General features: G+C 42.7%; 1 protein-coding gene across 1 annotated transcript in view; it reads left to right on the top strand.

The window, feature by feature from the left end:
- CARMIL1 (capping protein regulator and myosin 1 linker 1) overlaps nucleotides 1-24650 on the top strand; it is a 197358-nt gene extending 172708 nt beyond the window's left edge. Inside the window, exons 33-39 of the mRNA XM_009276689.2 lie at nucleotides 3139-3245; nucleotides 6027-6459; nucleotides 11833-11911; nucleotides 14814-15047; nucleotides 17788-17922; nucleotides 20560-20706; nucleotides 23877-24650. Of these exons, the coding sequence (XP_009274964.1) occupies nucleotides 3139-3245; nucleotides 6027-6459; nucleotides 11833-11911; nucleotides 14814-15047; nucleotides 17788-17922; nucleotides 20560-20706; nucleotides 23877-24013 (1272 nt within the window). The 3' untranslated portion in view covers nucleotides 24014-24650. The remainder of the gene's footprint in view (nucleotides 1-3138; nucleotides 3246-6026; nucleotides 6460-11832; nucleotides 11912-14813; nucleotides 15048-17787; nucleotides 17923-20559; nucleotides 20707-23876) is intronic.
- Nucleotides 24651-26983: the final 2333 nt, after the last annotated feature.

Raw genomic sequence — 26983 nt, 5'->3', positions numbered from 1 at the left:
GCCAACTTTCCATTCCCTTGCACTTTACAGGGAAGGATAGAGGTAGCAGAAAGACGGACTGGTCTCCGTGTTGTCGTGAAAACACATCTGTGTTTACTTCTTCCAATTCTGCAGAACGCACATGTTTTCCCAGTTGCTAAACTTGCCTCTCTTCCAAACTTACTGAGCGCATTCTGTGCCATCTGCACAGGGGTGTGGAAGAAGTGGGGGCATGGGAGGGCAAGTGCTTCGTTAGCAGGCATGGAACTAGGACATACAATATCTTGCTCAACAGAAACAAAAAGCTTACGTCTTGTAGAGGAGAAGTGTTACTTCCCATGATAGTGCAATGTTGTGGGAATGCTCATCCATATTGAATTAATTAGGAAATTAGGGGTTTATTTAGTTGCAGAAATTGAAAGGAACTTTTTTACTTAAACTCATTTGTCCCTGTCTTGTTTTTATGGACCATTTAATTCCTTACTTGTTCTGACCTCATAACAAGTCTAAACAGATTTTTGAAAGACTTAAGATGTTTGCGTTGATGCTTCCGAAAATAAAACAGCCAAATTTTGAAGGCCAGAGTCATGAGTGGACTGTGGCATTGTTTGCAGAATTGATTTGCTGCTAGTTTTGCCACTTTAAGAATACAGAAAGCATGTGGTTAGGAAAAGCACTTGAAATGTGAGAGGCAAAATCTTGACCTTTTCTACAGCTTAAAGCAGGTCTGTTGGGTTGTTTGCTGTTCCCATTATTTCTATTTAGTAATTTAAGGCGTCTCAGATGATCATAGCTGTACTTCTCTGGTTTTGCTGGAAAACAGATTGGTTCTTTGTAAGCTGAAAAATGTAAGAAAAAAGGGGAAAATGGAGAAAAATGGGAGAAATGTAAACTTTTAACTTGGGGTGGGTAGGCGGGCAGAAGAAAGATTTATCGTTTTGTCAGAGTTTTGAAATGAGTGTTCAGAGGGTAAAAAAAGAGAGGGGAAGAAAGAAAACCTCAGCACCACCCGCCCCCAAGTAGCTTTGAAGCAATAAGATGAAACAGTTGTTTATCATTTAGATTTTTCTGAGATCTTAACCTAATGAGTTCTTCTATCATGTCTGAAGATTTAGTACAGCAACGAGGTGAATATCTAATGTATGAAAGAGATTGTGATTCATCTTATTTATTTCTGCTTCCAAGCCAGTTTTTCCCTTAATAAAGAAACATAGAAGGTGACTTTTAAACTTAGGCTAAAAAAAAAAAAATTGACAAATGAAAACTTAACTTTTTTTTTTTTTAGTATTAGGAGCATAAAACACAAAATAAACCAGAGCTCAGTCTTTTACATTAACGTTGATCACTAAAAGGCATTACAGTAAACATCTATAAGAAAATCCCGTGCCTCGAGGACCTTATTAAGGCCCTCAACTTTTGTGTATGTCTTTAGTACATTTTTAGGACTTGCTGCATTTTCAGATGCAAACTGTTTTCTTTTTTGAGGTAGATCATCTCATTTGCTGTAGATCATTAGATTCTTGCATTACTTCTCCTTCAGGAGATGCACTTGCCTTTGATACTTACACATGTGTTCCTACTACCTGGAGGCCTCCGGTATCAATATTAAATGGTTTCTCATTTCTGTTGAAATACGTCAGCCACTTTTGGTTGACACGTTTCAGTTGAAACGTCAGTGTCAACTCTTTTTTGACTGAGAAGGTAAATATTTACATTGAGACAACCAGCACTGGTGTGACCAACCCAGATGTTAGCATATACATTGCTGCCTAATGTCAGATGTTCCAGCTAAACAAGTTCTCTACAAAAAACTTGTGGAGTGGCAGAGTTGGAAGTCTGAGAAGTCATTGTGCTTCTTAGAATAAAACTGTTTTTTACAGAAAATATGCAGTTTGACTGGCAACAAAGCAGTTGTTACCAGGTAGGCTCTTTTCAGATCAGTATTACATTGCTACAGCAGGTATCAATAAAATATTAACTATTATATTTGATAACAAAGTAAATACTAGGCTTCTAACAAGGTTCAGCCACGGAATGTAAAAAGTTTCATGGATGTGTCAAAGCATTAGTTCATATGCAATCCATTGTCTTGGCTTAATGAGGCTGGGTTTGATGTTAACAGCAGCTTTTAAGAGTATTTTTCTTTTTAGAGTCATAGAAAAGAGTGTGTATTCCAGCTGAAAAGGGAAGCTGGGATTACTCTGAGTTATCATATTTAAATCCTTGATTTAAATTGTTTCAAATTACAAACCCTGCTGTTTTGTGGCAGACTGATTCCCAGTCGTTAGTACTTCCAAGAATACAACTGGGTTGGGTCTTGTGGAGTCCTCTGTAGTCACCTAAAAGGTTTCCATACAGCATTTAAATTGTAGGAAGTCTCTCTGCTGGTAATAGAGCTTTTCCACATCAAAGCCACGTACGGGAGCTAGACCACGTGAGAAATCCTCCCAGGAGACAGCGTGTTTCATCTTTAGGAGGCTGCAGAGTCACCAGCTAATCTTCACAGGGCTTTTGTGGTTGGCAGGTATTACTAAGTCAGCCTGGTTTAGATGCCTCCAGTCACCCACATTTAAAACGTGGGCATTGAAACCAAAGAAAGGGAGCAGGTTTTCCATTTTCAGACACTCGGCAAAAATCTGTTCGGTTCCTAAAGTGAAACAGCTGATTCTGTATTTAGAGTCTCTGCTTCTGTAAGTGGTGGATTGAATGAATTATAAAAGGCTCTGTTAGCCTGCTGGAGCTCTGTTTCTAAATCTCTAAATCCAAAATCCAGAACATATGTTTTTCTCTGAACAGGGAGACAACTAGCTGTTGAAAATACTTTCTCTTCAGGTCACTACCTAATCAGGATTTAATTTTTCCTTAACTGCTTTTTTCTTTTCTAACTGAACTAGTGCTCTATTCTCACAAGCCCAAGGCATTTGATTCCTGGCCTCATGCATTGCAGTATCCAATTTGTCGTTGGTGTTTTGAGTTACTTTGCATTTGATGTAATGCGTCAACTGGCCTGACTAAAGGGGGAATTCCAGTGGTGATTTCATTGTCTGCACTGAGGTTTGGTTGGCACACGCAATTTTTATAATGTCTTAACTCTTTATTACCATTGAAACAAATATGCTTAGATTATTATATACCAGAGAGAGTTTTTTCTTCTGTCAGGTGTCTGCTGGAGTGCCTCCAGAAGGGGATCAGAATGGCCTCATGGGGAGAGTGGATGAAGGCGTGGATGAATTTTTCACTAAGAAAGTGACAAAAATGGATTCAAAGTAAGTTCAAATTTATTTTTTTTTAATTAAATTAAAAAAAAATCATCCTGATAGCTGGGCAAGTAGCACTTCTAAGTTGTATTTGACTTCTGTTCCCAATATCCAGGGTTGCTGTTGTCAAAGTCAGAAAATACCTTAGTAGTCAAGACATTGTGAATTCAATTACCCTGCCTTAAAAATGACTACTTTGAAATAAATTGCTTTAATATACCGGGGCGGGCAGGTATTGACTAGTGTGTATTTTTATAATTCAGTTGACTTCATTTTACCTTTCAGTGGAGCTCATTAGAGCTGAAGCAGAGCTGTGTATTGGTTGAGGATCTCCTCTCCAGTGCTAGTAGTACATACGTGTGTCTCTAGTAAGGACTGCTGTTGGGCACAGTGTTTTGATAGATGACAGTAGATTTATGTTGTTTTAGAAATATGTTAAAGACGTGTTTGACCAATTTGTAGTATTCCAGATTTAGGCAATACATTCATCTGAAAGATATGTCTCCTTCAGCTTTGTAGAAGGGTTATACAGCTTATACAATTGCTTTGTAGCTGGTTGTATATTTACAGAACCATGCATCTAGATGTTCTTGCATTCATGCATGTTCATGCACATAACACACACAGACACACACACACACACAAATACTTACATAAATAAATGAGAAAGCTAGGGTGATTTCCAGAAAATTTGGAATGACCCCTTCTGTGCTGTATGTGACATCCATTAAGGAAATGGTAGGTGTTAACTGGTAGATAGCCGTGGCAGGAAAAGCAAATGTTTTAAAGTCACTGTGAGTTATAAATATCTATGGTGACATGTGAAGCCGTGTGTGATATACTATGTGTAGTGGTAAAATTATGGTAGCTTTGAAAAATGGATTAGCCAGGTTAAGTTCAGGGTGCTCACAGACTACTGCATCCTCCTGTGCTTCCCTTGGGCGCCTGCCAGCCGCTCCTTTCAGATGTCCCCATGAACTTGTGCTGTCCCTGTGTACCCGTCCCTGGCCATGCCCATTGCTAAGGATCTTTGCTCCATTTGCTGCACCAGTGGCTCTCTCTCCAGCTGGGGTGCTTTTATGCAGACGTGTTATGTGCCCAGCTTTCTCCTCAAGTGTGAATACTCTGCTCATAAGATGCCTGTAGAAAAACCTTACTGGCTGTGGGTTGTTTTGGGGTTGATTTTTTTTTTTTTTTTTTTTTTGAGGATGAGCATCTGCACTATAAAGGTGACCTCTCTGTGTTCCTTATTGAGAGAAGGTGGCTGTGCCAACTAGTTCCTATTTCAAGCAGAGCCCTTAAGGGACAAGATCCCCCAAAAGCTGTGTGAATTGTGTGCCTGGATCAGTTTGTTCTCCTTTTACTAATGGGTGGATACAAACCGGAGGTAGCGCACTCTGGAAACAGAGCAGAGTGAAATTGTATGTTGTGGTGGGTTGACCCTGGCTGGACATCAGGTGCCCACCAAAGCTGCTCTGTCACTCCCTTCCTCAGCTGGACAGGGGGGAGAAAATATAACAAAAGTCTCGTGGGTCGAGATAAGGACAGGGAGATCGTTCACCAATTACCATCATGGGCAAAACAGACGTCAGGACAATTAATTTAATTTATTACCAATCAAATCAGAGTAGGGTAATGAGAAATAAAAACTAAATCTTAAAACACCTTCCCCCCACCCCTCTCTTCTTCCCAGGCTCAACTTCACTTCCAATTTTCTCTAACTCCTCCACCCCCAGCAGCACAGGGGGATGGGGAATGGGGTTTGCGGTCAGTTCATCACACGTTGTCTCTGCCGCTCCTTCCTCCTCAGGGGGAGGACTCCTCACACTCTTCCCCTGCTCCAGTGTGGGGTCTCTCCCACAGGAGACAGTTCTCCACGAAATTCTCCAACGTGAGTCCAAACTCCTCCCCCATCGCCTCTTGGCTACGCGGGTCCACGGGTCCAGCCTGCTCCAGCGTGGGTCCTCTCCACAGGGTGCAGTCCCTCAGGAACAGACGCTCCAGCGTGGGCTCCTCTCTCCATAGGTCCTGCCAGGAGCCTGCTCTGGTGTGGGGTCCTCCACGGGCTGCAGGTGGATATCTGCTCCACCGTTAACCTCCATGGGCTGCAGGGGGACAGCCTGCCTCACCATGGTCTTCATCTTCAGCTGCACGGGAATCTCTGCTCCAGTGCCTGGAGCACCTCCTCCCCCTCCTTCTTCACTGACCTTGGTGTCTGCAGAGTTGTTCCTCTCACATATTCTCACTCCTCTCTCCCGGCTGCAGTTTGTTGTGCAGGTTTTTTTTTTCCCCTTCTAAACATGTTCTCACAGAGGCGCTACCACCATCGCTGATGGGCTCGGCCTTGGCTAGCGGCAGGTCCGTCTTGGAGCCAGCTGGCATTGGCTCTGTCGGACATAGGGGAAGCTTCTAGCAGCTTCTCACAGAAGCCACCCCTGTAACCCCCCCGCCCCGCTACCAAAACCTTGCCGCACAAACCCAATACATATGTGCATTAGACAGCTTGGGCAGAGCTGCCTGGTGTTGGAAACAGCTGGGTGCCCAGTGCAGATGAAACGGCTGCCTCTCTTCATCATACCATGCACAAGGCCAGCACAGGAATCCTCAAGACAGTATGATCAATGTTAATTGTCCAGTTTTTAATATAGAGACACCAGCTAATGACTGGGCCTAGGGCAACATATGGATCATACAAAAGATTGGCTTTGCTCAGGAGAAGTCATTTGGTACTATTTAAGAGAGGGAGGAGGGGAGTGGAGAAGAGTTTAAAATGTCTGTGTCTTTTATTAGGAGACCATCAACTAAAAGTTCGGACAGCAGTGAGCACAGTGAAGCAGGTGATGAGAAGAAGAAAAGGGACTCAAGGAAGAGTGGCTTCCTTAACTTAATCAAATCAAGAGGCTCCAAGTCTGAACGTCCCCAGACTGTGTTGGTGGCAGAGGAGCCCTCCTCGCCCAAGGTTGCTGCAAAAAGTCCAGCTGTGGACACCAGCAAGAAGGAGGTAAAACCTGCAGAGCAGAATGGTGGTACAGAGCGATCTGAGGAATTAAAGACGCCAGACTCGCTGGAGGAGGTGCAGCCAGACGATGCGGCAAAAGCTGAGAGGGGTGACAGCAAAGGAAGCCCACAAGGAGGCCGGAGGTATGGCGTGCAGGTGATGGGCAGTGGACTTCTCGCAGAAATGAAAGCCAAGCAGGAGAAGAGAGCAGCCTCTGCTCAGAAGGTGAAGGCAATTTGATTTCTCTTGTGGTGTTGAAAAAATGAGCAAGAGCTAGGTGTCTTCAGGGGAGGTGGGTTGGGTCTGCAAGGGTTGATGGCTGGGGCTTGATACATCAGTCCTGCTTTCCACCAGGGATTATGGTGTTCCTGCAAGAGGATTGCTCTCTGCTGTGGTGGTTGAACACGAACACCCTGGCCAAGGACTAGGCTGCACATGTGGAGCAGGAGATGCACCCTTAAGCTTGCACTTTCTCTCCTCTTGTGGAGGAGGTGACACCAGCGCTTGATGTCAGGCCATCACAAACAGAGAAGAGGACACGTAATTGTTTGCATGTATTACAGAGTAATTTTTGGGCAACTAGTAAGCACAGCTTGGATGTCTCCACTCTATATGATGTGTGGTTTGTTCACGTGTAACGGAAGCGTGCTTTACAAAAGGTAAAGCTAGGACAGACTTCTTACTGTGTGCCCCCTGCACACCGGTACCTCAAGCGTTTGGCAGTTAACTACAGTGGTAGCTATCTGTGCTCTTCTCTTTTGGAAGGTGATGTAGAAAGATGGAGAGATGTACTGTATTTTAAATTATATATTCCATGCAGAGAAGTAAATCTGGCTTCCAGACACTGTTTACAACTATTCAGCTTACACTTTTCCTGTTGCACTTTTTTATTTTTATGTCCTTTTGTACAACACCTAATTATTTTTATGCCTTTGATTTCTGTATTACAAATACTAACACTCAAAGAAAATAAGCATACGTTAAAAAAATTTAATCTGTTCCCAATTATCTGTCCGGATTCCCTCTCTCTCTCTAATTTTCTCCTCTGTGAAGTGCTGATGCTGTTTCACTTCGCAAATGTGCAGAGTGGAATATCCTTGTGTTGCTCCAAAGCATTTTGTGACAACCTATTTTGCCTGATGCTCATTTCCCATTGAACTTCCCCATTATCATCCCCTGCTTCCTCCCAGCTGCAGTTGGCATGTTCTGAAATTACCAAAGGATCAGCCTTTTTTCACGCCTCTCTTCCTTTTCAACGTGCAGGGCACTCAGGTGCTATCCATTCCCCACCATTATCCCCTGTAATTTGGAAGGTGTTACCTTACGACAAAGCTCATCTGCAAGCTTTGCTGTGTTTTCCTTCCTTTAACACATTGCAGAATTGTCTTGCTGTGACTGAGCAAGGCACCCAAAGTTCATTTTTACCTTTCTTCATAGTCTTATAGCGCTTGCCATGATGTCTGAACCATTCCTGCAGACACTGGAGTCTTGTAATAAGCAGATTCAAATTAACACAGTAGTCTATGGCTCATTAAAGGGATCCTCAGCATAAAAACGATTTTTCTAAAGAAATGACCAATTCCCACCTTTCTCATTGGTGCTGAGTAGTGCCCATGAATAGTCTCACTGATTTCTAAAGCACCCAAGTTTTCAAGTAGAATGCCATATGATTTTAAATAAGAGTGTTATGCTCTGCCTGTAACTTATAAAATACCAAGCTACTCCAGATTACATAAATTTTTACAACTGCATAAATTGTGTATGCTTGGCGCTCTTCAAGTTCTTAACACTTGTCATCTAAAGTTAGTCACATCTGGAATGATGTGGCTGAGGTAGAATATTAGCACGTGTAATTTTTTTTTAAGTGGGGAGAGTAAAAGTCCTCTTCAATTGATGAGCTTTTGTAGCATTGATTGAAATCTTGAATTTCATCTATCAAAAAGAAAAGTTGTTGCCTTTTCCCAGTATTTTTTTTCCACCCTTTGCTTTTTTACTGATTGGAAAGGTTATCCCTCTTCTTTCAGGTTTAATTTTCAAGAAAATAATGTTATTGATCTTATTTTTTTTGTTAGATTTTGTAAATATTTATGGAATGCAAAAGTAGAGGGTTTTTTTTATTATTTTTATTTAAAGATTGACAAGAAAAATGAATTGAAATAGGAATCTGTACATAGCAGGGCACTGAGCTATCCATTCTTAATGTTGCCCAGACCACACAAAATTGAACTGCTGCTCAAAAGAATTTTTCACATACTTCATCCTAGATTGCAGTATCGAATAATTTAGGTTTGCACTTTTATTCATGATATTCATGAAGGTGAAAATCATACAGTATCCTGATGGTTGAGCTACAGAAGACAGCATCCCACTGCTGTTATATTGTTTAGGATGGGTATGACATCAACTTCCCTAACATCTTCAAATTTATCAGAATTCCAGTATGATAGAAAATTGTATTTTCCTTTAAGGTACAGATGGCTGCTTATATTCTGAGCTATTTTACGTGAAAACAAAGCCAGAAGGAATTTACTGTTTTCATTCATACCCTGCCACAGTCTTGTTACAGATACAAGTGATGAGCAGGTGCACAGTAGATGGAAAGATGGTAAATGCTTTTTTGTTTTCTTTTTCTTAGAATACAACGTGCGAATTGGCATTAATGGTAGAGACGAATATTTGCAATTAGTGTTGCCTCTTGGCGTACATAAAAAAGATCTTTTAGCTCCATCTAGTGTTTACAGACTGAATTTTTAAATACCTCAAGCAAGACCTATGACCAGACCAAAACCATCTGCAACCTGTTTATTCGCTCTCAATGGCACACAACTCTGCAGTATTTCCCAACCTTGCATGAATTCCTATTAAAAGTAGAGCCTGGTTGTTATTTATCTACATGATAAATTCACCTGCATTTATCTGACATGATTGACAGCTTCTCAGAGTACATTTTTACAGCAAGTGTTTAGTGTTGTCTCGGGACCATAAGCAGTTTGTAATGTCTGTACAGTAGGTAGCCAAACATGCTAACATCCTAATTGCATTTTTAAGTACTACACTAATAGATGCCAGCAGTGGCTTTTGTACTTGTCTCTGTACATGGTCATATTTCCCCAGTAGTCCCATAACTAGGGAGGGAGGAAGGAGTTACAGTGAAATTAGTTTTCATATTGTCATACAGCTCATTTATTGTAGCTGAGTGTTATGCATATATCTTCAATATTTACATAGGAAAATGAGTATTTCAGTGAAAGTTCACAGAATTCACATTCCATGAAGAAATTGTTGCTAAATTCTGTTCTCAAAAGTTGTTTTTTCCAAGGTGTGGAAGAAAAATCCATTAAGTGGAGAGTGGTATTCCCTTCAAAAATATATAGCCAAGACAGTCTTACAAAGACTTTAGTGTGGGGATGGGAATCTCACTAACGGACATTCCTGAGTTTGATTTTAATGAGCAAACACTGTACCACCTGGCATGACAAGGCACTTAAGCAGAAAACAACGGAGAAAGGAATGTGCAGCTGGAAGGAGAAAAACAAGATAAAGACCATGAAGGCATTTCGCATGATCAGGAGTTTACCGCTTGTGGAAGAAGGGGCAGGCAACTCAAGAAGAGTACAGGGATCTCGTTAGGTCGTGCAGTGTGGGGATGGGAATCTCACTAACGGACATTCCTGAGTTTGATTTTAATGAGCAAACACTGTACCACCTGGCATGACAAGGCACTTAAGCAGAAAACAACGGAGAAAGGAATGTGCAGCTGGAAGGAGAAAAACAAGATAAAGACCATGAAGGCATTTCGCATGATCAGGAAGAACGGGCCACTCTGCTAGAGCATAGATGCGCGTGAACACAAGGCTATAACCTATCTGCAAGCTGCAGGTAGCGCGTGTACACTTCTGCTTGCTATAAAAGATGCTAACAAAAGGCAATAAAGGTCTTTGGTTGCCGTGTCTGCCGGAGTCCGTGCCGCTTTTCACCCCCACACTTTAGGAGGTGAAGAGGTGAGAATTTAGCCAAAATATCAATGACAGTCAAGAAATGGGAATAAAAACTGAGTTTTCACCCAGTGGTACAAAGCATAATGTTCCTGCTAGCTTTGGAGGAGACTTTGTTTTGTCTGTATGGGCACCGTAGCTTACCATTCTGACCCTACAAGTCATGGCATTTCTAGAGTGCTTCTGACCAGAAGACTTCATTGTTTGGCTTACACGTGGTTTTTAACATACAGATGATTTTATGCTTAAAACCTGTAGAAATATAATCTCTTAGAGTGGATAGTTATATCTGTATCAGGGTAGTTTTACAGTATGGGAAGTTTAATGATGATTCTAATGGCATCCTCCTTAATGCAGTGTGCCATTTTAAGTGCACACCTGTAGTTAGTGGAGAGGTTGGGAGGTAGCATTACCCGTAGCATTATCCTACCAGGTCTTATGCAGGAATGGCAGGCACTCAGCATCTCCATCCTTTTCTTTGTTGTATTGAAGAGAGGCTTTGTTTTAGGAGCTGTGAGATTACACGAGCAAAATGGAGGTATCGGTAAATCTGTAAGGCCAACCACACTGTTTTCTGCATTGCTCCCAAAAATCTGCTTCTCTTGAAATGCCAGTGTTGAATTACCACTACAGGGGAAAGACGTGGCTAGCGTGGATATTTAAAGATCATTCCTTTATGTTTATATTTAAAATACTGTATTCACTCTAAATGCATCAATTTTTTTATAATTAGTATGTGCTCCTGCTACTTGTAACCATTCTCTTCCTTCCTACATTTCCTGTTGTCCAATTTTTATCTACATGCTATATACCTAGCAGTCTTTCGGATTGTAACAAGCACATCAGCTACTTATCTAAACTTCTGGTGAATACACAGGTTTCAAGCTCACCTAGGCTAGAGCTATGATGACAAAAGTCTTTGCACCTTCTCTTTTGAGGCCAGGTTGTTAGGAAAGCTATTCTTGACAATAGAAGACTTGGTAAAATATCAGCACATAAACAAGAGGCCCCCTTTCTTTAGAGGTGCTGAGCATCCAGCAGCCCTTGCGACGGGTACCTTTAAACACCTTTCAAGAAGTAAGGTCTATTTGTTTTTAAAGAAATCCTGTAAATATGTGGGCACTGCTACTTCTGTAGTTGTAAGTTTATCTAAAATAAAAAGTTATTCTTGTATGTGGAAGAGGATACGATCCATTCAGCAGTCTTACATTCAAAATCTAGATCTTCAGAAAAAGACTTTTTATTTTAAACCTAAACAAGGAATTTTTAAATAGGGAGCTGTCTTTGGAGGAAAGGCTGTTTCCAGCTAGCACCTTTAGTTCCAACTCCTGTACATTAGCAGACCTGTCACTTAGGAGGCAGGGTGTCATTGCAGCTTTGCTAGATGTGTGGCAATATTAGTTATCAAATCAGTGTTGTTTTCTTCCTACTTAGGTTTCCGAGACCTGAAAGAGAAACAAGGAGAGAAAATTTACCATTTATTACTGTTGCTGCTTTCTCTGCCTTAATGGCTTCCAAAGTAGAGCTTTTTTCCTAACAGAACCACTGAGTTGTATTAGTTACAGATATATTAATAATATGAGAGCTTTTCTCACTCTTTCAGAAACTTGGGAATGACACAACTCCCAGAGAGTCTTTTGACACGGCGATGAGCTCAGAACGACTGGATGGAAGTGGTACAGGTACATTTTGGTTTTCCTGGTATAAACTTTGTCTAGAAAACGCAAAATGCCCAACCTCAAAATCTCACTTCCCTCTCCACATTGTGTGCCTACAGTTGCTTAAGCTAAATATGAACTTAGGCTAAGTGGAAAGGATTAGAAACAAAGCTCACTTTTTGCACTGTGTTTGACAGAATTTTTCATGAAGTCGGCTCTGGGGCTGAGTTGACGGCTCAGCTTTTACTCTTGTGCTCCACGTTGCACAGGAGGGAAAGTACTCTGTGCGTGTGCCTGGGGCGCCTTCCAAAGGGTGCTGACTTGTAATGGGATCAGCAAAGCTGAAGCTGAACCCAGGAGCCAGCAAAAATGTCTGTGCATGAAGAAGTGAAACTCCTGAATACACCTGATGACCTAAACATGACCGATTTGCAAGTTTATAGCAGTCAGTGCAGGTACCAGCTTGAGTAGTCCTGGCTTTCAGCTGTTTGAATGGACATCTCATAGGCAATGGCAGCTGCCTCTTCCCAGGGTTTACCCAGCTTGACTGAAGCCAGGGCTGTCTGTAAAGCTGCGGAGGCCCCTGGACACTGCACGCATGCACCAGGGCTGTCTGCAAAGTTGCGGAGGCCCCTGGACACTGCACACATGCACAAAATGACTCTCCATCGTATACAAAGTGGAGTCCAGCCTTGCAGTGCTTACAGCACCAATTCCCTCTGCACTTAGTCCTGCTGTGCCCTTGTCAAGCTATAGTCCTGGGCCCTGGACTATGTAGGCACATGGCAGTGCCTACAATGCAGCCATCTCAGGACAAGATGAAATTCTGGTCTCTGCATACTCTTGGAACTGGCTAGTGAAGTGTTCAAAAGGGATTCAGCTCTGGTGATTTGTGCATACCACATTCACTGGACTGAAAGGAGTAGGCTGAACTAGGAAATCCAGGTCTGATTTCTCAATAGCGGTGGTAGGTATCCTGCAAGCACGGCCCATAGGGTTGCCAAAACATACAGAAGCAAGGCTGAAAACACAGGCTGAAATCAAAATCCAAATGTGGCCATCTTGGTTGAGCACTTCAGAAATCGATTTTGAAGTTTTACACCTTTCTAAAGCTAGTTTTAAAAGACAGCATATTTAGAGCATCCTGAACTCTATAAATCAGCACTTTTAAAGCCTGCTAATCCTTTGAGGAGGGCCTTTTGTACTATGTGTGTCTCCTGATATCATCAAACTGAAGTCAGAGGAGCAAGAATAGTCTGTGCTTGGGGCATTAGAGTAGCTGGGGGTGTCTGACCCCATTTTTTCTCTGGTCCTTGTCTCTGTATATGACACATTTCACCCCCACCTCACTGCGCTGTGCATGCCCCTTCCTTTTGGCCTCCAGCTGTCAGTTCTTTCTTTACTAGTCTTGCTTGAGAGCTCCCTGAGGCTGCTCTTCGCTGTTGCAACTACAGTTCATCTTTGGTTTGGGTTAATATATTTTAACTTACTGGGTTCTAATAATATTAGCAGGCCTGAGGTTAGGAAGGCAAGAAAGAGAGTTAGTGGAAAATTGCTGGATGTTGCTACAGGAGAACTATAGATAGTGGTGCAGAAGGAGAATAAGGGGATTTTTTTATTCCTTGCTTCATGTCTGGATGTTGCCTGCTTTTTTGTATGCACACACTCACAGGTGGAGAAGGTGTCCTGCTGTTTTGCTTGCAGCATGAAAGTCTATTGCATGCATGCAGACACAAACTCTCCCTGTCACGCACTCGCACAAATATATATGCACCACACAACTCTCTATGGTTTGCCAGAGTTTAACTCCAGCTGGGCTGAAAAACAGCTACATAAGCTGGAAAAAGGTATTGGAGATGGGCTTGTGACAAACGATATCAACACTCCCCTCCCTCCCGCTGCCGTTAAAATGTCTGTGCTCAGCACTTTTGTAACAAGTAGGATTTCTGAATGGGAATAGCAGGTAGGTAGGTCAAGTCAGCATCTGTGCGCACATACTTGGCTTTGCCAAGTACCAAGGCTACCAGTCTGCATTTCAGTTAGTCTGTAATTCTCTTCTGAGAATAAAGATGTGACAATTGGTGAAAGTCCCAAGCTAACATACAAGTTCCAAGATTATCGTTATACCTGCTATGTACAAGCCTTCAACCTTCTGAAAGCTGCAGAGTAGGAAAGTAGGGCAGGCATTTTGCTTGTTTGCAACCTAGAGTCCAGCAGGCTTTCTACCAACTTGCACAGCTAGATAGGACTGATTTATTGCTTGGAAGTCAGTGTAGTTTAATCTTGTAAATACCTTGGTCCTTGTTTGGGATAAATATGTTGATCAATTTGCTAATGTGTGGAAACTGTAATCCATATACAGTGTTATTAGATAAATCAAAATATTATATAAAGAATACTTTGATCTCAGCTAAGTTTCAAAATCTCCTCTAGAGCTTACTAAAAGCAACAAATAATAAGATGTAGCCTGCTGATCACACGTTGGGCATTTATTTTCTGGGCCAGGATTTCTTTGTTGATCTTGGATACCCAACCTTTTGTCTGTAGAGGCACAAAACAGCCAGAGGCTGCCTTTTCCACTGATCCATCGCTGCTTTCTCAGCAGGTAGGCTGTACCATCTGCTCCCAGAAATATGAAGGAAGAATAAGGTCCAGCCAGCCATCACCCCAAATGTATTAGAAAGGGGGAGATTGCCATCATCTCTGAGGCAATTGAATTATGAAGCTTAGCACGTGTAAGAAGTAGTGGGTTTAGATGCTTTTCTTGCAGTGATTTTGAATAAAATGTTAGGGGTCCTCTTACACACTCACACAGCAATGCAGCAGTGATATGTGAGCTAATGATGGTATTTTCCACACAAGCATATCTGTGCACAGAGCCTTCTGTGTTGCAGGAGACTTTATTTTATGTATCTATTTATTTTAGTGCCTAAACTCCAGCAGACCCTTCCAGAGAGTCGGTTTGCCTCGAATAAAGGTGACTCCATCTCGGCATCATCAGAAAAAAATTCAAAAGCTGAACCAAAGGCAGAAGCTGGTGCAAAGGCAAGAAGTTCTTCCAATACACCGACCAGCCCAAAACCCCCACTGCAGTCAACAAAGCCCAGCCTGGCAGGACGACCCACGGTGCCACAGAAACCACGCTCTGCCTCTCGTACTGGTGAGGAGCTCTCTGGGCATTCATTATCCCCAGCTGGGTACTTCTGAGTGGTGGTTGTGTGGGCTATGGGGGAGACACCCATGGCTACATCCTGAACAGAAGTTAAATGCAGAGGGACAGGTTCTTCAGTCACTTGCTCTTGATTTGCATCCTTCTTTTCCACCTCCCTCTGCCCTAATTCAAATTAAAGAATGGTTTAATCTGTGATCTACAATAGTAAAGCCTGAGGAGAAGCAATAGCAGCAGCGGCAGAGCTGCTTTGAGTTATCCTGCTTTCACGGAAAAGGTGAGCATAGAAAGCTACTTCAGCATCAAAGCCCTGTTGTAGTAGCACTGACGAAAATAACTATTTTCTCTAAACACCTGGCTCTAAATACTAAAGTCCTTGGGGTTTTCTGGCAGGCTGCTCTTAGCCCTTCAAGTAAACGCCTGTTATTCTTGGTAACTTGCACAAACCGCACGACTCACTCTCACACTCTTTTTCCTCATTTTGCCTTTGTTTCTTTCCTTACTGTTTTTGACTGGAAATAATTGTAACTGTGCTTTTATAACCCTGCAAGACTGCCAATAGAATGACTATTAATTTCTGCTCTGTCCTAACCTCCTGCCCAGATATTATCTCAAGGTTTCCAATAGTGGGAAGTATTTCAGCAGATCTCCCATACATTTGTCTGTCCGCTATTTAATAGGCCAGTGTCACAACCCCGTCTTCCCAAAGTACAGCTACTGCAGTTGAGGGGAATTCAATGCTAGTTACTGACTCCCCCAGTAGCTATGGCAAATACAGCTTATTAATTGCTAATGACTGAAAAACGTGAGCATAGCCATCTGTGAGAGCTTGCAGACCTCTAGGCTTTTCCCATACTCACTGTTGACCTTAGAAAGATGTCAGTTCTGGTGAGGACGAGGGGGCAGAGGGATTTTACAGCCTCCTCCCTGCCCTTGATGTGTAACCTGAGCATTACTTAGTCTCTGCACTCCAGTGGGTAGAATGTTGTTCAAATACAGAATCACCTTCAGGTTTTAGATGGTTTTAAGTTTATTTTATTGACCATTTTAGAAATGGTCATAAAAGTGAGACGTGTCGGGTAAGATGCTTACGAAGATGAATACAATAGGAAAGCATGGCTTATTTGGTGATGCTTAATCTGTAAAATAGGCAGTGTGTTATCTCAAAATCTTAGGTATCAGAAAGACCTGAGCTATCTGTTTCTGCCAGCTCCTATTTCCTGCAGAGAGAGCATACTGTGGGTTTAACACAGAGAGTAATTAATATTTACTCATAATAGGCCAGCTCCTCGGGTGGCAGTAAAAGCAGCACCATCTCTGTTGCAGTCTAACTTCTATCCTAGTACTTGTAGCAACCTGCTGGCTAAGCACACCCAGGCAACGTGACTAAGAAGCCAAGCAATAATCTTATTTACGCTCTTGCTCCTGTTGTTGTTTCCAGTGGTATGGCCAAACTAATGGTAGCAAATTTTTGCCGAGTAATCTGAGGGCAAAGGAACACAGCTTCGATGTCCACAAATTATCAAAGACTGAAAGTGGTTCCTCAATAAAGCACATAACAGCTTTAGTTCAGAAATATATAGCTGTGTTTGCCAAGCACTGTGCTCATCCATGTGTTGATGCCGAGCTTCCCAAAGCAACTGGCTTCACAGGCACATCAAAAGCGTGGAGAAGGTCCAAGAATTGGTCTATCTGTTCAGATCAAGTTGCGTTTGGAAGGTCATCACTTTTCTGTGCTGAAAGTAAAAAGATTGACTCCTTTGTGGTGGCTTCTCAACAGAGATAAATTCCTATTAATTTCCAGTATGCAACTGAATTAACTCATTGTACAAATATGCAATACAGGTGATACTGTGAGTTCCTTTTTTTTTCTATCAGTACTAATGTATCTTCCTAGTTCCTCAGTTGCGTACATATGCCACTATTTACTCCTTGGGAAGCAAACATGCAAGCAGTTTAAGTAATCCATTGTAGCTGTACTTCCCTACTGTCCAAACGAAGGCTGTCCAGTGTAAGACTGAAAAGGACTGTTCCTGTAAGGGCTGTAAATATGGTAGTCAACTTGCCATACATAACATGTATCCAGCCTCTTAGAGAAACAAGATATCCAGATGGTTTAAACTATGAATCTGAATTTAAGTTCCAGATTTCCTCACAGTCTAGAAAATGAAGTATTTCTTCTGTTTAGAAAATCTTTGCAGATGCTATCATGTTATGTACTGGCAATTTATTCCTGGAGGTACAGAGTTCTGTAGGCTATTTATGAAATTTGTTTCCCTGGTTCACTTTTACGCCTTATAACTGTGAAACAGGACATCTAAATTGATCATTTCATTATGTTTCAGGACAATAAAAATATAAATAGAACAAATATTACCAAAAATCCATCCAAAATAATTTTCAGCTGTTCTTTACAAATTGCATCCTTATGTCTTGCAGGAAATTCAGTTGGTCCCATCAGATTTCTGTTTCTGCTACAATAGCAGTACACGTTAAAAATGCTGAAATTCAGATCTTTGCTTTGGCTATTAAAATTCTTTCACCTGGACTGAGGGCCATCGTGCGTTCTCTTGACATAATGTAAATTCCTGAATCCTTCTTTTTCTGACACAGATTCTAGCTGTTTCTTGTTTGTGTATCGTGTTGAGGTTTGGCCCATCATAACAGCACCATTTCTGTGAGCTACAGCGCAAATATAACTTCTCACCCTTTTGTTCATGGTACTCCACAGAGGATGCTCCGGAGTCTCCCTCCGGCCCCAGTTCCCCAAAAGTTGCCCTCCTTCCACCTGTGCTGAAGAAAATTCCTTCTGATAAAGAAAAGGATGGTCAGAGCAGCCCCTCAGTCAGATCATTTTCTCAAGAAGGTAGGAGTGTTGGTGTAACTGTTGTTCCAGCGTGCTTGTCTTCTACTAGAATTCAATGTGTCATTGTCCCCTGATTTGTTTTCACTGGGAAGGGAAAAGGGTTACTCATTTGGAGGAAAAAGGAGCAAGGAAAGTGTATCTGGTCACCTGTTCCTCATCTCCTCCACCCCTGGGTTGGTGCTTTATATTTTCTTCCTTTGATCAAACCAAGTGAAGGATTAATCCCTTGGTATTAATGATGCAGCTGAACAATTAAGGGACTCTTGTGTTGTGTATATTATGGTTTAGCTTGTCTGAATCGAGATGCTGATTGGTATTGGTCACACACAATAATGTGAAATGCAGCTTTGTGGTTCAGCACATTTCCAGGGGAGCAGCCACAACTTTGTTCCTTGCAGCCAGCCTGTTGCTCTGTTTGTACTCCTCCTTTCTGTGGGGTCGCTGCGTGTGACTGAGTTCGCCTCCTCCTCGGGCAATGAGTCTCTGTGTGCCAGGGCAGGGGTTGGTACCTTTTATGCACAACAGTAGGCTGCTGCCTTGTCTTTGCTGCTTTTCATGTGTGCGCTGGATTTCTACTTTTGCTGATGCGTTTCGTTGCCCACAGTTGGCTCTTAGAAGAGCTAAGGCTTCCTCTGATAGCATAGGATACGTGGAGGAGTAGTCACAGAAATGTTGCTGAGCATGGTGTTAGCTGACACAAATGACAACATTTGAAATCTGGGGGTGAGACCTCTTCCTTCCTGTGACTCTCCTCAAGAAAGACATCCAAGGTGATTCCCATCACTTAAGCTGTGAGATAAAGGGGTGCCCTTTCACACTCTGCCAGCAGTTTTTCATAGTGTAGGATGGGGGCAAACAAGTCAAGGCAGATACGTAACACTGGGTTGTGAAGACTGAGCAGTTGTGCTGCCCACAGAGCCCACTGTTACCCTCTAGATGAGAGGAGGAGCGAAGCCATCCCCAAAGCAGGATGGTCCAGACGTATATTTTGAGAAGCTTCTCCCTTTCTCTCCTAAAACTACCATTTCCTTTATGAAACAACTTACCTCACAGTCTGGGTGTTTCTCTGCATGGAAAATTGTTGCTGTGGTGGCTATCATTTGGTGACCACATGTCAGCACACGTAGGGTTTTTGTCTACAGGTTTTGACTCTCACTTCAGCTACCTTTATGATACCGTTGGGCTGCTCTTGTGCCATAAAGGTAGCCCAGCAGAACCACCACAATCTCACTGAATTACGTAGAAGTAGCAGGACACGACACACCCAAGGACCTCTCCTGTGTCTGGAAAGAGCTGAGGGTTCAGATGGTCCATGGCTGTGGACTGCTAAAAGCAGCCACAGTCTGTGGTTCAGGGTCTGGAAAAGACAGCAGGGTGTCTGAAGTGCCTCTCGGTGGCTGTGGCATTATGAGGGCTGCAAGGCAGAATAGAGCCTGTTTATTCTCCTGCCTTTAGTCCCATCAGAGCCTGTGTTGAGACAGGTGAACTGGGCTACAGCTTAGGGATCAGACTCGCTACACTGGTGCCATCATCTTGAGAATGGTTGCAGTCAAAGGCTCTTGCCACGACAGACTCTCTGAGCTGCTGTCTGCTAACTGCATACGCTAGAGTCCCTGTTTTCTCACCAGCTTTTCACCAGACTGCGAGAGAGAACTTGTTACTACATAACTAGAGAAACACAATGTAATAGGACTTGTTGCAGCTACATTTCAACTTGAGGTTAACCTCACCATTTCTGTACTATATGCCTTCTACATCTCCCTGTCATGAGAGGGGACATATTGGAGATGCAGGGAATATGGGATTGTAACTACAATTCTTTTGTGTTACAGCAATCTCTAACACAGCAGAGATTTGACAAGGTTTTGCAACTTGTGCTTGTCACATGAGGAGAGGGACGATCACTTTATTTTTAAAACATGTTTTCTGTTTGCAAATCCTTACACAAAAGGGGTCAGATGCTGTGCTTTCCCCACTCCTTGCTACCTTAGACCTCCACAGACAACTTGGACAAACACAGGGTTTTCTAGTTGCCACTACATTGCACTGTACGAATTTTATCAATAATAGTTTAGAATGGCTAAAATGGGGTTTCCAGGTCCTTATGGAGCTGCTATGCTTTGCATAAAATTGTTCAGGAAAGAGTAAATTCTGTTTCTTTTATTTTTTGTTCTTTTTCAGTTTTGCCTTTTTATTTATTACTGTTCTACTTCATTCAGTCATTCCTCTGTCCTTGCTTTCTGCCGCCTTTCAGGCTAGCATGCTCAGTTTATTTCTGCAACTGGTAAATCACTGCAAATCTGCCTAAGTTAGTAAACAAAATTGTATCTCCTGCGAAAGAAAGCTGCAAATTAGATGATACTTGATTATAAAATTGCTTTATGTTAATGAGTTTAACTGTACTATGTTGGACAATCTCAAAATACACCTCTTTACACGGCGTACCTGTAAGATCGGGCTGCAGTTACCAACATACACAACTATCTGGACTAAATTTAAGCAAGCATCTGGCATATTGACTACTACTCTTTGAACAATTGATTAAACGGGATGGATAAGTGAAATTATTTATTTACTTTCTATATGTGGGCCTACAGAACAGCTTAGAGGGAATAAATGAATCCTTTTCCCTGCTAGAGCAAACAGGAGATTGTCAAAAGAGAGATACAGCTCATGACTGTGCCAAGCCATCCGGCAGCGTGAAAACCACTTCGGGGCAGTATTCTACCAGTGCAGAAGAGGAAGCTAATGTGCTTGGGCAGAGGAAGGCACAGCCAACTTCTGGTTAGAAGTTTTCATTTTTCATCGAGACGGTGCTTCATAACTGGCACTAACAATCGCTAAGAAACTGTAATAGCAAAGAAACCACAAAAGGGTGTGGGTTTGTCACTGGATTATGAGAAAGGTAAAAATCTCATGGGATGCTAATTATCTTTCTGCCCGCATGGGAACTATATGGTGTGAAAAAATGTCCAGATGAGAAATGCAGGTGCATTTTTCCTTCATGGCAACACCAGTGACCAGTACCATATAGCACCTGCAGCCCCTCTGCAGAAGAGGGCTCATTACAAACCGTGATTGCTCATTGCAGTGACGCCGGCACGCTGCCGTGTAAGTACGCTGCAGGTAGACTATCCACTGCTTTGTGTGCTTACATATCTTTCCTTTTCCAGATGCGTGCACTGAAGTATTTCAAAATACACTTCAGCCTGAATATTGTTAGTGCCAGTTTCAGTACATCGCTCACAAAACGATTTGAGAACTGGATAAATCAGCTTATTTTGACATAGTACTTTGCTTTTCAGCTGCATAAACAAACAAAAAAACACCAAAAGAACCCAAACCCAGCACTGTGCTGCATGCTTAAGCCGCACTTCCTGAAGAGCAGTTTTGACTTACAGCCTACTGAATGAGTTTGCTATAAAAATGTTTGGTTGATCAATGTGTTTTTAAAATATAAAAGCTTCTGTTCTCAAATGGTACATGTTTACATGCTTCCCTTTACCTCTTACCTGGTTTGTTTAAACAATGAATCAAAATTACTTTTTTCCTGAAGTATTTTAGTGAGGTATTTGAACATCTTATGCAATTACATTTACCCACAGTTTTTCTATTTATAAGACATCATGTATCCCTTATGTAACATCCTCGGCCCAAACTGATTTCCTTTTCATATTGTAGATCAAACTTAGTCCACCCAAACATGGAGCCTCTCCTCCCCATCATAATCAAATTATTATATTTTAGTTTGTTCTAAGAAATCTCTTTGATAAAGTAAGTTTCAAAAACTGAGATGCTGCCGCAGATCTATGCAGGTCACCTGTGTATGGTTTCCTCGGGGCAAGGGTAAGCTCTTGTGGCAGAAGCCTGCTTGCAGTATGTGGACTTAAATGCCTGATACATTTCTCAGGTATTTTGGGGGCAAACCACCTGTCTCGATTTATCAGGCCATAAATAAAATGGCTGCTGCAGGATGTGTTCTGGGTTTTGTTTGAAGAGTGAATGGAGGCTCAAACAAAGGCCATGTAATTAGTAGGAGCTGTAAGTATCAAGAACGACTCAAAATTTCCAGGCACCTATTTCTTTGAAAAGCAGTGGTGTTTGCAAAGGTAGAAATGCCTAAATTTTTTTTACAGAATTTAGGTATCTTAATCCTCTCCGATTCCATTAAATAGCTTTATAAACCTTTCTCAAAATCCTTTCCTCTTCTTTCACAACCTGCAAAGCCGGGATAAGAATGCAGCGAGCGTGTAGCTGCTGGCTCTTGTTTCCTCCCATATTTTGGCTAGCACAAATAAGGAAACAGGTATTTTGGACTCGGGAGAACTATTTGAGTAGCAAATGTGCCATGTGTGGGGAGGTGGGTCTCCGCAAGGCATGTGCTGGATGTGTCCGTTCTGCTTTCATCATGGCAGAGATCCAGAACTGGACAATGTCTGTGTGAAACAAAAACGGGCCAGAGCTTTCTGTCCCCTGTTTCACAGCCTGTTGGCATGCACCAGCGCTGCCTGGGGAGTCGTGCTGTATCCCCAGGGATGCAGGGAGCATCCCTGCTGAGGCTGCCCCAGCAGCTCGGCAGCATCGGCTCCCTCGGGATTCCTCTCTTCATTTTCCACGTTCCTGGCAGACCCTAACACAGCCTGGCACAATTTGAAACGGCCACGGAGATGCGTCAGCGACAGCCTGCTGCTTGTCTGCCCCTGCTGTGGCTGGAGCTGCACGGTGGTGACAGGGCAGGCTGTCCCGTGTGGCAGTGAGGCTATAGGTGAGCGGTACACAGGGAAGGAGAGGTGGTGCTTCATGGCCACCATGGCTGCTGGTGCCTTGTTAAGAGCAGCATGCACAAATGTGAACAGGCACAAGGATGAGTGCGAACCAAAGCCAGACATCCTTATCTGAAATGGTGGAGCAAAGAAGATTCGTAACTGTAACATATAATTTTGTGGGGGTGAAGTGAGATGACTTGCAACGAAGTCACATTTAAGGGCTACTGTGTGTTTAGAGGTTCATTTTAATTGGAAGTATGCGATTTCTAAAGCTATCAATCTTTGTGTAACATCACCCCCATTGATGTGTATAATAACTCTCTTGTTACCATAGCAATTGTAGACCACTGGTTAGACCAGAAATCTTAACAAGGTTTTACAACCTTCTTTCCAATTTATTTCAGAGCTTATAGGTTTGGGGAAAACCCCTGCCTTACCGAGATTTTAGAGTGCTGGGCAAACAAAATGGGTACTGTTTGCATTTAGATCATGGGAAGTGGGTATGTCCTCCTGCTTTCTCCACAGCAAGGTGCAGAGCCCGTGGTCTCAGCTGGAAGAGATGCAGGTTGGGCTCAGAGCCGTGGGTGTCCCCCCATCAGGGAACAGGGAGGGCATCGGGACCTGGCAGTGCTGGTGGGGCAGGGAGCAGCAGTTCAAGTAACTTGGATGCCAAGGTGAATATCTGTCCTGATTAAAGCTGCTGAGTCAAAAGGGAGAATATAAATGCGTCCTGCTAGGGAGACAGGCCTGCCTGGGACGTGCGCCACTGGTCTGAGGGGTGCCCAGCGAGGATGTCCACCTGAGCAGTCAGGAGTGCATCGTCTGAGATCCAGCCCAGTTGAAAAAAAGAGAGTGCTGTTCTGGTTTTGAAGTGGTGTGATGCGAAGAAAGTCTCTAGGCCGTTTCTAACTGTAATGTTTATCCATGTCACGGTGAAGTACTGAGTTTCATATTTCAGGTTTGCCTGCTTGCCGACGAACAGTGGAATAAAGTTTGCCCAAACTCTCTCTCTTCTCTCTCACCTTTTTCCGGGTTGAAGAATTAAGGGGCCTGTGGTACTCCCACTAGTGCAAATGAATTCAGTGGGAGCAGGAGCAGGTCCTGTGTGCATGAATGACTTTTTTTTTAATTAATTTTCTTCCTCTCTCTTCTACAATCATTAGTAAGACCTATTTCTGTTTTATACAGCTGCGAAAAGAAGCCCTGGGCAGCAGTCTCATGAGTTCCAGGAACTGAAGCAGAGGTCCTTAAGTAAAGACGGCCATCAGGGAAGCAAGTCCAGTGACTCTGGCGAAGAAGCAGATAAAGATTTTATTTTTGTTTAGCAATCAATACAAGTGCTTCGTAGCACAAGAGCTTTTTATAACAATCAGGGTACAGCAATCAACAGCCCTTCTAGCCAGCTGCTCTTTCACCACAGGTACATTTCCATGCAGAAAACCTGATCTTCCAATCGTGATTTACAGTGCACTCACTTGGCGTTGATTCGGTCCTTAATTTCTGTTCCGTACAATGCAGACGTTCCTTTCCATGCCTTTGCTAAAGCCAGTGATTCTTTCATGTATTCTACTTGAATTTCTCTGAAGCAGCTACAGCGTGCCCTGCATTAGGGCATTTAGAAAGCAAAGCAAATTAACTGGACACTGTCTCACACTAATACACTGTACAGCAGGTAACGTGTTGTACCGCTGAATGTAAATGTGTCAAATCTGCACGTGACTTACCTATAAATATATTCTTGCGGTATGCAATTGCACATTGTAATTATATTAAAAGAGCACACTAATAAAATAATTTGTATAGATTATATATATTAAATGCTTGGGTATGGTTTTTACATTCTCCCATCGGGAGCTTCTTTCTTCCTGTTCTCGTACTGTACATAAAGCTCCAACGCTTACATTTGTGTACTGTCAAAAAGCACAACGGAGGAGGATTTGGATGACGTTATAATCATGGTATGCTCCAACATTCTATATTAATGCAGGTAACGTGTTGTACCGCTGAATGTAAATGTGTCAAATCTGCACGTGACTTACCTATAAATATATTCTTGCGGTATGCAATTGCACATTGTAATTATATTAAAAGAGCACACTAATAAAATAATTTGTATAGATTATATATATTAAATGCTTGGGTATGGTTTTTACATTCTCCCATCGGGAGCTTCTTTCTTCCTGTTCTCGTACTGTACATAAAGCTCCAACGCTTACATTTGTGTACTGTCAAAAAGCACAACGGAGGAGGATTTGGATGACGTTATAATCATGGTATGCTCCAACATTCATATATTAATGTATATAGTTGATTGGAATGAGGGCAATTGAAATTTTATTAATATTGCTGTTTTCTAGAGGCCTTCCTCAGTTCTGTCTGCATATTAGCTTCCTTTCAATGTGTAATTCTACGAGAAAAATAGTTCGACATCTGTAAAAACATTTCAGCTTTTGAGGGAGGGGGTGCAAATTTCACAGCTACCCACTTACATTACAGGTTGAAGGGATTTTATTCATATGTATATTTGTAACAATAAAAAATGATTTTACAACTGAAATACTAGTCTTTGTTTTTACGGCACTATTTGTGGTCTGACGGTCTCTGCCCTTTGAATGACGGCATTGTGTCAGGTAGACAAAGCGTGCAGTTAAGACAAAACCCGTGTAATCTTTTTCCGCTTCTAGTAAAATGTCTGTTCCTGCTGAAAGGGGCACATACACATCATCTTCGTAAAACTGCTGAAAGAAGATCTCTTTGCTGATCTCCTCCCTTGGGGTCTTCAGCAAAGCGGCCTTCACATGAGCCAGAAACACCTGCCATCTAAATTCTCTGTTTTGGTTCCATAGGGCAGAACAAAATTGGTTTGGTAACTCTCTCCCAAGAGCGATTTCCCTGGCCCTGCTGTGGCTTCTTGCCTGGGTAGAAATGCTGGGATACCCGTCTGTCAAACGACCTGTCTGATCCCTGTGCACGTACCTCCTATTGCAGCATAACGGGCTGCTAAGCCAAAACAGTAGCCTTTTATACCAGAACGTCTTAGAAGCACTTCGTAGAGGTTTACATCTCAGAAGTAGGCTACAAGGCTGTGGGAAAGAGGTCCTGAAGGCTGGGGGTTCATGCCCGGCGTTTGCACCGTCTTGAAATTCTGTACTCGTCTAAAATCATTAAGAGACAGTTCTTCACTTTCACATACATACATTCTTGATTTATTGGGCATCAGTGAGAACAAAAGACAAATGGCAAAGGAAAATTTGAGGTGCTTGTGTTAGAAAGGAAAAATAATCCAGTCATAAATAAACTGCAATTTTTATTCCCATAGGACATGGAAAAGACAACTGTCTGAGAAGTGTGAGTGTCCAAGAAGGGTTGCCTGATTTGTTGGTTTTGTGAATTTAAGAAAATTAACAGCAAGGTTTGTGGTATTAATTTAAAAAGAAAACAGACTCTAACTTCCAAGTGCTGAGAATTTCTCTTACTTGTGCTTGATGTCCTTGTCACCAGTCATCTGAGATTGTACTGGTCCCGCTGTGAGAAACCACGGCAATAGCGTGTGCCCATCACCCTGGTATCAGTAAACCAAAGACAGGGATGTCCGAAATGCTGTAGAGAAAGCATGTGTTTGTGCTGATAAACACAAGAAGAAGAAAAGCTATAGTGCTGTAATAGTTGTCTGCTGGAGTATAAAGATTTCAGTAGACAGCAGTGTGTTTCCGTATTAGTTACGGAAAGCCTTTCCAGTCTTTATTCCAGCCATCAGCGTGTTGTGGGCAGGCTGAGTGGTGGCGAAACAGCCTTAGGGGAGTGCTAGTGTGAGCTCTTGGAGACCTGGGGTTTGGTTTTGTGTGCGTCTGTGGTTTTGGGTGTGGGGAGGAGCGATAATTTTCATTTCTTTACTATCTTTCTGCCTGGCGAGTCCAGCACTGTCAGCCCGATTGCAAAGAATTCACGTTGTGTCCAGAGTGCCCCCATTGTACCTCTTCCACATTTAAGAAATAGTGACTTTTATTTTCAGTGTCTTGAGCCCATAGAGGCCTCGGGTAAGTGCCAGTGTGTTTTGGGGAAGTAACAACCACTGTACCCTGGTGCAAAGCCAAGCTGGTTGGGAGGTTTGGGGGGTCAGGGGAGGTGCTGCCTTTCCACGTGCTGTGGGCCCTCCGAAGCAGACGCACGGCTGGGGGAATCCTCGTTTCTCTTCTTGCCTCCCTGCTGCCTGAGCCGCCTTGCGGATGCTCTGCGGTCGGTCCCCTGTGCTCCCTGCCTGTCCTGGACCGTGCGCTGCCCTGGGAGGGCAAGGG

This window comes from Aptenodytes forsteri, unplaced genomic scaffold (assembly GCF_000699145.1).
Source record: "Aptenodytes forsteri isolate BGI_AS27 unplaced genomic scaffold, ASM69914v1 Scaffold97, whole genome shotgun sequence".
Lineage (NCBI taxonomy): Eukaryota > Metazoa > Chordata > Aves > Sphenisciformes > Spheniscidae > Aptenodytes > Aptenodytes forsteri.
The sequence above is the reverse complement of the archived record's forward strand: the minus strand, read 5'-3'. Positions and strand labels throughout refer to the sequence as shown.